Raw genomic sequence first — 8,826 nt, 5'->3', positions numbered from 1 at the left:
GGTGGCCTCGTTTGGTCCCACGGGGCATTTACTCTTTCAAGAACTCAAATTCTCTCTCCGCTTGTGGCAGAGGCTGTGCGTTTCACACAAATCATTTTATTCTTGAGGCCACTTCAGGCTGGTTGTACACCACTCCCTTCGGAGTCATTCCCCTTAGGAATGCCACTCATAGCTCGTCGGGAACTTGACATTCGAGCCTGCCATCTTCTCGGCATAGTGGGCGTCAAAGCGCTCGTTCTGGGCCACAGTGAAGGTGTTTTTCCAGTCCCCTGGGGTGCCTGAGGCAGGGAGGGAGGGAGGCTGGCTGGAGGGTCTCGCCACAGACAAGGCCCCACGTGGCCTGGGGCTGGCACTGGCTGCTGCTTCCACCCTCACCTCCCCAGACACCCGTTCCAGCTGGGTGGGCTCTCACCTTTCCTCATGAAGGCAGAAATCCGGTGGTCCATGAGGGAAAGGGGCGCGGTGGAGTAATTAGTCATGGAGTTGTTCTTCATTTTCTTGAAGGATGTGTGCTCCACGATGTGGTCCACGGTTGCCTCAGGCAGGGAGCGCCCCACAAACTCCAAGATCTTCTGAATCTCCCTCTTGGGGTTCTGGAGCATCAGAGGGTCTTTCAGTGGAGGTCACAGTGGCTCATTGTGCAAACAAGGGGTGCCTTCTCTAACCTCCCAGTGGAATCTGGCCACCAATACCTAGAAACCTCCGTGACTCAGCTCCTGGACTCTGGTCTTTCCCTGAGGCTAAATGAAAGGCCTGCATCCCGCTGGGCTCTGTGGGGGGAGGTCCTCGGGCCTGTTGCAACCCTTGGCTGGCAGCAGGGCACAGTAGGAAAGTGATCCCACCCGAACACGCTGCTGACTCATGGCTGATAAGAACTGTCCGAAGTCCTGCCTCAGAGGTGGCACTGCAGCCAGACCTTAGCGGGGAGGCACTGCAGGGCCTGCCAAGGAGGACTGGTGTGGGGGTGCCATTGGTGGGGGGCCGAGGGCTTGGCAGGTCCCCATGGAGGTCCTGATTCCCAGGCTGTGACATAGGGAGTGGCAGCGGGTGGGCTCACCTCCTTCATGTCCTCATAGAAGAGGTAGAGGATGGGGTGGGTTTGGCTTAGCTCCCACCACTCCTGCACGTGCTGGTACCAGGACCCGTAGGACACTGTGGGGGGCCGGGGGCCTGACATTAGTTTGAGCTGCCCCTTAGTGTCCCCCACCCACCCCTGTCCTCTTCCTCCAGAGTCAGACCCACCTTTCCCAGCCATGAACTTCTCCAGGAAGCTGTCCCAGGTACCCGGATCAGGGTGCACCTTGGCCATGTGGTAGAAGTGGTAGTAGGAGACGGCCACGTCCTTGGCGTTGCGGGCCATATAGACCACCTGGAGAGGCAGATGGATCCCCAGCGCCGTCACCACGCACCATGGCAGGCCTACAGAGGTGCTCCTGTCATCCCCCCAGCAGCCCAGAGAGGGAAGTCGTCTTTTGATTTGGCAAAGGAGGACACAGGCTTCAAGGCCGATGCTTGAGTTCCCATGACGGGGGCAACTGAGATGGACTTTGAACCTGATCTGATGCCTGGCCCTTGGAACTTACACCCAGATTCAGAACCAGATGTGTGGGCTTCCCACCAGCCCCCTCCTCCACGGGCCTGGGAGCAGCCCCTCTGCTTTGCCCGTGGCTGCAGGGGTGAAGGGTCTGCCTCACGGGTCAGGATGGCATGAGGTTAGACGGCCTCACCCCTTAGGATGCAACGAGGTTCAGGGAAGTGAGGAGGCTGGCCCAGAGGAACTGGGCCAGGGCTGGGATGGCCCCAGCAGCCCCTTCCTTCACTTCCTGTGCCACTCACCTTGACCTTCTGATCAAGCAGGGTTTGCGGGAGCAAGGCCACGGGCAAGTGTGTCTTGAGGAGCCGTGGGGCTGGAACATCCTTCACAGACTCCAGACCTAAGCCATGGGTCGAGAAAGGCCTGGTGAACGCAGGCCCCGGCCCCGGCCCCACCTCCCTCTTCGCTGGCCTCCAGCATCACCCCCAGACCTGAGGGCATCCCTGGGGCGCTGAACTCCAGGAAGGGCACCCGCATCAAGATGGGGGCCCGCTGGCACTTCTTCAGATCGCCCTCTTGGTAGATCATGTCCAGGATCTCACTCACCCAGGTGGTGCCTTCAGATGGAGGGAGACAGGAGGTGAGCAGGGCTGGGGGGGTGGGGAGGTGCCGTGCTCCCTGGAGAGGGCTGGGGGTCCTCCCCACTCACCGGATTTGGGGTAGGTGCTGATGAGCACATCATCGGGCCAGGCTTGGAAGCTCTGCAGCGGCCCCAGCGCCTCTGCGAAGTACTTGATGAACGGGACCCCTTTTACGTACTGGAGTGGTGGGCGGGAGATGTCCTGGACCTGCTCCATGCTGCTGCGACAGGGGCCCCCGTGCGACCTGCTTCTCGTAATAACGTGATAAGGAAACTGAGGCTTAGTGGGGTGGAGCTTCTGGCCTCAGACGCCGGACTCACCTGCAGAGCTGGGCAACTCCGGGTACCTGGACCACACCCCAGACACCAAAGGTGCTCGTCACGGCTCTCCAGGTGCGTCCAGTGTGCCGCCGAGAGACCACTATGTAGGGCCTGTTTGTCCTCACTCCCTCCCTGCCAGCCAGTTTTCTCTTGTCTGCTGCCTGCCGTAGCTCCTGGCCCATGCCCAATGGGGGCTCCTCTGCCCCATCGCCCCCTCCTTGAGCTCAAATAATCCCAAACACTGGGCCCATGACCCCGCTGGCCCAGCCGTGCTCCGGCCGGGGATAAACACAGGGAGTTGAGCCACCGAGTTCTGCTGGTCTTCCCTCTACCAGCAGAACTCAGCTGATTCAGCAGAAGGGGGGCGCCGGCCGAGGGCTGAAGCGTTAGAGGCAGGAGTGCAGAGCCTAGGCAGCAGGGGCTGGGGGTCTTTTGGAGCCCAGAGCTGAGCAGGGCGAGGGGAGGTCGGGTCCAGCCCTGGCCCACCCTTGTACCCACCTGGTCTGGCTCGGGCCTGCTCGGCGAGCTGTGGCTCTGTGGGTGCAGTGCGGCGAGGGTGGAACTCGGAGCCGCAGGTCTCGGAGCTCCAGAGCACGAGGAGGTTTCTGGAGCTTGTCACAGGCACTGGGACTTGGCTTTCTTCGGAAAGAAAGGGTGGAGTTTGGGGTGGGGGGGGACCTCTAGGCTGCTCTCCTTAGCACCCCAGCTGGAACCCAGATTAGGCTGGTCTGAAACCTGAAGACGTGGGTTTAGCACGGAGAAAACAAAAGCCAGCCAAAACCAGGCTAAAGGACCCCACGATTGGTGGATTATGGGGTTCTTGCGTTCTTTTAACTCCCTGCCCTGCCCCTCTAAACTCCACCCCTGCAGGGTCAGTAAACAGCTTTTCCTCTTTGACCAGAGAGGAGGCAGAGGAGGGAAGTGGGGGAAGGACAGAAGCGGGGGAGGAGGGGAGGAGGACAGAGGGAAGGAGGGGAGGAGGGGAGGAGGGGAGGAGGGGAGGGCCCTTGTGGGCAGGCCCAGTCAACGTCCTCCATCCTCCGTGTCCTAGACAGCAAGTACTCAGGCCCCACCCAGGCAGCTCCAGCTCCACAGGCTCAAGAGGCAGGTGGGGCAGAGTGAGGGGAGGGGGGTGGGGCAGAGCAGACAAGGCGCTCATCCAGGCCGCAGAGGATAAAGGGAGAGCAAGAATGCTGGAATCTGTCAGCCCTGGGACTTCGGCTCCCATGGCACCTCCTACCTCATTCTTGGTTGCTGGAAGAATAAGGGGCCCCCAGAAGGTACACTTCTTTCCCTGGGTTTGAAAGGAGCTCCCCAGACAGAAGCAAGAGAGGGTGGGGGCCCGGGGAACCACAGGGCACATGGGGGCGTGCCTTCCCTCATCCTCCGTCCTCTGCAGCTCTGGTCCTTTAGTCGGGATTGGAAGTCCAGATTCAAGCTCTAGGTGGAGGCTGTGCATCTCCCAGGCCCTCAGAGAATGCTGGGACCTCAGGGTCACGCAGGGGAAAGCGGAGGCAGAGGGGCCTCCAGGCAGAGGAGGGGCTGGGCACCGGCTTGGGCCAGCAGCCCCTCCCCCCAACTCTATTCCCCCACCCCACCCCCGGGGCCCCAGTGCTGCTCTGGCTTGCAGGGCCTCTCCTCCTCCTCTCTCCACACCTCCCACCAGCAAAAACCAGAAGGTATTCTGAACAGATTTTTTATTGTACACAAGTAAAAACTCCCCAGACCTGCTGGGAGTGACAGAGGAAAGGGGTAGGGTGGGGTCTGTGGACATGGAGGGTCAGGTCTCCAGCATGTCTGTCCAGTGTTCCTGTGGAGACAAGAGGGTTGGTCAAAAGTGGCCAAGGTGGGGATAGGGGAGAGAGGCCAGGGCCGGTGCCACCTCTCACCTCTTCTGATTCGTCCTCCTCCTCTCCTTCTTCTTCCTCATTGGCCACCCTGCACAGCCAGATCAGGTCGCCCCATAGCAGTGAGTTCTTGCAGCTACCAAGGGGTGCCATTGGTGGGAGGGACAGAGTCAGGCATCACAAGCCACCTCCAGGTGAGGCTCCGGGTGCCAAGATGAGCTCTCAGCTGCCACAGGCCTGGGCTGGGGGCGCCCTCATCCCAGAGCTAGACGGGGGGTTGGGATGGGATGTGGACTCACCCTGGGCATTGGCCCTCAAGGGGCAGAAGTTGCCCTGGCTCCTCCCGCAGGAACTCCTCTGCCAGGCAAATCACATGGGCCCTCAGGGGGCAGCTGGGGTGGGGGCAACACAGGGGGCCCTCTTCATCCTGTCCCAGACGGCGGGCAGGAAGAGAGCAGAGAGGGAGTCATCAGACTGCAGCGAGGATTCATAAAGCATTTCTAGGCTCCACGCACCGGACGGAGGGCTTTACATGCCACCACCCCATAAGGCCGGTACCAGTTATGTGCATTCTACAGAGGAGGAAGCTGAGGCACAGAAAGGGGAAAAAAGGCTTGCCCAAGGTGACTACAGGTGCATCCTCTGAGTGTTAGCACTCATGATGCCAGGCCTGGGCAGTGTGGCCGGACCCATAGTTCCATGTGGGCCAAGGGATCTCAAGAAGGTCATCTGATCTCTAAATGGCAAGAAACCCATATATTTACGTTGTCTGAGAGCTTAATAAAAGCCAACCTGTTATCTCAGTTAATTTTTAACAAATATGTGTTGACCACCTGCTCTGTGCCAGACGCTGTGGTACAGTAGTTGAACAAGAACCGTCCTCGGGGAGTGTAGTGGGGGAAAGGAGGTGAACTGGTAAGATAAATAAGTAAAATAGTATGTCAGATGACAGTAAATGTTAAAGTAAAACAGGCAGGGAATCCATCAACTGGTGAATGGATAAACAAAATGTGATATATCCACACCAGGGAGATTATTCAGTCATAAAAATGAAATACACATACATGCTACAGCTTAGATGAACCTGGACAACCTTATGCTAAATGAAAGAAGCCAGACACAAATGTCTAGAAAAGGCAAATCCACAGGGAGAGGGAAATGGGGAGAGAGTGCTTAATGCAGACAGCATTTCCTTCTGGGGAGATGGAACTAGATTACTTGAAGGTTGTGCACAAAACTGTGAATGAACTAAATGCCACTGAATTTGGTCCACTTTAAAATGGTTAGTAGTTCATTTTGTTAGGTCAATTTTGGTTCAACTGCCAAAAAAGACAAGGAAGTGCAGAGAAAATGTTGCAGTTTTGGGTGGAGAGCTAGGGATGACATTTTATCCAGAACGTAGGTCTAGGGAAGAATCTTCCAGATGAGCCGACGAATGGCATGTATCTCATCTCCATTTTGGAGATGGGGTGTCAGTGGGTGGCCTGGTCCCTCAATAAACTGCTAGAGCCACCCCGACCTGGGGTGGATCTCACCTGGAGCCCGCGCGTGCACAGGGTGCAGCAGGTCTCCCGGCCCCCGTCGGGCTCGGTGCCAGCCGAGGGAAGGTTCTGGCGCCGTGGGGCCGGGGCCCTGGGTGGCGGCGGCCCGAAGGTCAGCGGCATATGCGGCGGCGGCGGCGGGCAGAGGTCCTGACGGAAGTCGGGGCGCAGCCAGCGCAGCGTGAGCGGGAGGCGCGCCCAGGGCGGCGCGCGCAGCATGTGCGCCAGCACGCGCAGGTGGAAGGCGAAGGAGGCCTCGCCGCGCGTGCGCGGGCCCACGTGCGCCAGGCGGCGCGACGCGTGCGGGTGCTGCCAGGCCCATTCGAACTGCGGGTGGGAGGGCGCAGGGACGTCAGGGCGGGCCGGGGAGCGCGGCATCGCCCCAGTCCTCCGCCCCTGGCCCCTGCCTTACCCGGAGCGCGGCCACGGCGGATGGGAAGCCGTGTACGAGGAGCACCATCTCCCTGGGGAAGAGAGTGGGGGAGCGGCCATGGGGGAACGGCCCGTGAGGCCCCCGCCAGCCCGTGCCCAGCCGAATACCCTCTCCCTGGCCGGCTCCGGGCCCCTCTCCTGTCCAAGCTCAGGCCCCGCCCCCGGGCGCAGGCACTCAACAACCCTCCTCGAGGTCTCGCGTTTCTGGGGTCCAGTCTAGCCCCGGCCTCTCCCCAAGGCCGCCCAGTTTCAGGGCTCCGCCTCCCGGCCAGGCCCCCTCCCGGTCCCTGGACCCCAGGCCTCGCTCACCCGGCCGGCCGGCGCAGGGCCGCGCCTCTTCCCGCCTGGCCCCGCCCCGCCCGGCAGGCCCCGCCTCCTTCTATCCAGCCCGCCCCCCGACCTGGAGGCCCGCGGCCTCTCACCAGGGCCCGCGCCCGCTGGTCCTCCAGGCCCCGCCTTTTTTGCGGCCTCCGTTGTGCTGCTGAACCCGACGAGCAGGGTTGACTGTGAATCCCACGTAAACGCGGCCGTGGTACCGAGGGTTCAGGCAGTAGAGCAAGTAGACTCCGAAGAAGCGTCCCCGCCTGGCCGCGCCCTCCGCGGGACCCATCGGGACCTGCAGGGGCCGAAGAGGGGGTTGACTGCTAGGAACTTGGACCCCTGGGGAGGGCGGGATTGCTAGCGCGGCACGATGACGGTCACGGGAGAAGCAATTGGGGGCGATCCCGAGGCCCCCATCGGGCCACTGCAATACAGGCTCGCGCACCCTCTCTTGGCCCGGGCGAGGGTGTTTAAACCGGCCTCAGGCCGCCGAGCGGGGGGCGCGCCCCAATTAGCGCTCGGCCTGAGTCGGCCCTCGGCAGGCTCTCATTGGCCCGGTGGAGGTAAGCGCGGAAACCCGCTGTGACTGTTCCAAAGTAAGGGCGGAAGTACTGCCTAGCGGAAGTGGCGCCAGTAAGGGCGGAAGCAGTGTGGCCGGCATCCCGTTGGGGTACCGACCCGGCTGGGCTGTGGTCTCCTCTGGCTGCAGCGATGGAACTCAACGCCGACTACCTTCGGGAGAAGCTGCAGCGGGAGCTGGAGGCTGAGCACGTGGTGAGTTGAGCGGCCCGGACCTCCCCGGCCCGGGGGAAAAGGGTTTCAGGGGAGTTCGTGCGGCACCGTCTACACCATTCTGCCCCGCAGGAGGTGGAGGACACGACTCCCAACCGATGCGCGTCAAGCTTCCGAGTCCTGGTGGTGTCGGCCAAGTTCGAGGGGAAGCCCTTACTTCAGAGACATAGGTGAGGCCCCGGGAACACCTTGTCCAGTGCACTTCCAGATCCAGGACCTCAAGCCCAGCCAGCCCCTCATTCTCCAGCACCAGGGAGGGACCACGACCCGAGAATCTCGTCGTCTTGGGCCCTGCTGCCAGGCTTGCGACTTCGGTCACCCCCTCTCCCCCTTGCGTTCCCACATCCTGAGGATTACCACCTCAGTGGCACCTGCAGTCTCCGGGGTGGCTCCAGGGACCCAGGCCCCAGCCTGTCCTGACCCAACCCCATCTCTCACCCCAGACTGGTGAACACGTGCCTAGCAGAAGAGCTCCCGCACATCCACGCCTTTGAGCAGAAGACCCTAACCCCAGAACAGTGGACACATGAACGGCAGAAATGAGGGGACCTGCACAGCCATTAAACTATGAACCAGGACCAGCTTCTGTGTCAGTGTGTTTGGGTGGGAGGGCAGTGGTGATGTGGTTGAGAGTCTGAGGATAGGCATCTCCTTGCCTTGCCACTGTCCACTGTTTTTCCTTGGGCAAGTCCCTCTCCCCATTCAGGCCTCAGTGTCTCCACTTATAAAATGAAGATTCTATCCCTAAAGAACTTTCCAGAGCTGACCTTGCAGGCCTTCTCTCTCTAATTCTTTGGGGATCCCTGGGGGTCAGAAGTGACAGCACCCACCCATTCATGGACCATTGCTCTGTGTCCTTGCTCTCTGCTGCCCTAAAGATGAACAGATGATAAAGTGCTCAGGGTTTCAGGGCCCTGGCCAATTTTTAAAAAACCTTCCCTCTCCCCCCACCCCAATACCTTGAGGCATAATAGAGAATCCCATGCATAGCCCTGCCTTGGGGGATGTAGTGCCCCAACAGGGGCTCCCCAAAACCTAGACTGCTTGTGTTTTCCTGCCCACTAAAGAAGGTCTAATGACCCTATAGCCCTGGGCTTGATTTGGCCACAGCTGCCACTGGCAAGACCATGAGATCTTCAGGATTGGGGTCTGTGGGCAGGGGGTGAGGTGGGAGTAGAGCAGAATGGGGCAGATGATGCCCCTGTATCAATCTTACCCACAGATGTCAGAGTTGAGACCCAGGAGGCACAGCAAGTGACCCAGCTGGGGCCCGGGCTCTTTGAGAGTAAGAAATTGACAGCTTCAGCCAACCCTCTCATCTCATTCCACTGGGTTTCTCAGCCCCTGAATTACCTCTGTTCCCCACCTCCCTATTTTGTTGCTGTCAGGGGCAATGGT

The 8,826-nt window shown here is 60.3% G+C and overlaps 3 protein-coding genes across 10 annotated transcripts; 1 reads left to right on the top strand and 2 right to left on the bottom strand.

Annotated features, from left to right (window-relative positions):
* Positions 1 to 61: 61 nt before the first annotated feature.
* LOC101428019 (sulfotransferase 1A1) lies at positions 62 to 3,410 on the bottom strand. 8 transcript variants are annotated; one of them, XM_012526336.4, is made up of 9 exons: positions 3,231 to 3,395; positions 2,496 to 3,134; positions 2,244 to 2,422; positions 2,026 to 2,151; positions 1,837 to 1,934; positions 1,243 to 1,369; positions 1,058 to 1,152; positions 413 to 593; positions 62 to 278 (listed from the first exon to the last, which is right to left on the bottom strand). In XM_012526336.4, the coding sequence occupies exons 2-9, from the start codon at positions 2,675 to 2,677 to the stop codon at positions 154 to 156; spliced, it is 1,113 nt and encodes a 370-aa protein (XP_012381790.1). In that variant the 5' UTR covers positions 2,678 to 3,134; positions 3,231 to 3,395; the 3' UTR covers positions 62 to 153. The 8 variants fall into 8 exon arrangements, with proteins under 8 accessions (XP_012381790.1, XP_012381792.1, XP_012381795.1 ...); XM_012526338.4 differs by having other exon boundaries at positions 2,496 to 2,627; positions 2,994 to 3,389; XM_012526341.4 differs by having other exon boundaries at positions 2,244 to 2,419; positions 2,496 to 2,521; positions 2,994 to 3,389.
* Positions 3,411 to 4,177: 767 nt separating this feature from the next.
* SLX1A (SLX1 homolog A, structure-specific endonuclease subunit) lies at positions 4,178 to 7,224 on the bottom strand. Its single transcript, XM_058286110.2, has 7 exons — positions 7,082 to 7,224; positions 6,738 to 6,931; positions 6,296 to 6,347; positions 5,878 to 6,210; positions 4,642 to 4,769; positions 4,385 to 4,478; positions 4,178 to 4,305 (listed from the first exon to the last, which is right to left on the bottom strand). The coding sequence occupies exons 2-7, from the start codon at positions 6,923 to 6,925 to the stop codon at positions 4,276 to 4,278; spliced, it is 825 nt and encodes a 274-aa protein (XP_058142093.1). The 5' UTR covers positions 6,926 to 6,931; positions 7,082 to 7,224; the 3' UTR covers positions 4,178 to 4,275.
* A 29-nt stretch (positions 7,225 to 7,253) lies between these two features.
* BOLA2B (bolA family member 2B) lies at positions 7,254 to 8,006 on the top strand. The gene is made up of 3 exons (XM_004461469.5): positions 7,254 to 7,410; positions 7,501 to 7,598; positions 7,872 to 8,006. Exons 1-3 carry the CDS (start codon positions 7,348 to 7,350, stop codon positions 7,969 to 7,971), a joined length of 261 nt encoding a protein of 86 aa, XP_004461526.1. The 5' UTR covers positions 7,254 to 7,347; the 3' UTR covers positions 7,972 to 8,006.
* Positions 8,007 to 8,826: the final 820 nt, after the last annotated feature.

The sequence above is a fragment of the Dasypus novemcinctus genome, chromosome 23 (genome assembly GCF_030445035.2).
Source record: "Dasypus novemcinctus isolate mDasNov1 chromosome 23, mDasNov1.1.hap2, whole genome shotgun sequence".
NCBI classification, from domain to species: domain Eukaryota; kingdom Metazoa; phylum Chordata; class Mammalia; order Cingulata; family Dasypodidae; genus Dasypus; species Dasypus novemcinctus.
This window is presented reverse-complemented; position numbering and strand designations above follow the sequence as displayed.

What these genes read in the sequence shown, in the direction of transcription:
- LOC101428019 (XM_004461461.5), bottom strand. Translation starts at nt 2,677, where the DNA reads ATGGGCCAGGAGCTACGGCAGGCAGCAGACAAGAGAAAACTGGCTGGC. An exon ending in CGCCCCAGGGATGCCCTCAG is followed by an intron (nt 1,935 to 2,025) that starts GTCTGGGGGTGA and finishes CCCATGGCTTAG; the next exon opens with GTCTGGAGTCTGTGAAGGAT. An exon ending in GAAGTTCATGGCTGGGAAAG is followed by an intron (nt 1,153 to 1,242) that starts GTGGGTCTGACT and finishes GGCCCCCCACAG; the next exon opens with TGTCCTACGGGTCCTGGTAC.
- SLX1A (XM_058286110.2), bottom strand. Translation starts at nt 6,925, where the DNA reads ATGGGTCCCGCGGAGGGCGCGGCCAGGCGGGGACGCTTCTTCGGAGTC. An exon ending in CCGCCGTGGCCGCGCTCCGG is followed by an intron (nt 6,211 to 6,295) that starts GTAAGGCAGGGG and finishes TCCCACCCGCAG; the next exon opens with TTCGAATGGGCCTGGCAGCA. An exon ending in CTTGAGGGCCAATGCCCAGG is followed by an intron (nt 4,479 to 4,641) that starts GTGAGTCCACAT and finishes ACCCCTTGGTAG; the next exon opens with CTGCAAGAACTCACTGCTAT.
- BOLA2B (XM_004461469.5), top strand. Translation starts at nt 7,348, where the DNA reads ATGGAACTCAACGCCGACTACCTTCGGGAGAAGCTGCAGCGGGAGCTG. An exon ending in AGCTGGAGGCTGAGCACGTG is followed by an intron (nt 7,411 to 7,500) that starts GTGAGTTGAGCG and finishes TCTGCCCCGCAG; the next exon opens with GAGGTGGAGGACACGACTCC. An exon ending in CCCTTACTTCAGAGACATAG is followed by an intron (nt 7,599 to 7,871) that starts GTGAGGCCCCGG and finishes CTCTCACCCCAG; the next exon opens with ACTGGTGAACACGTGCCTAG.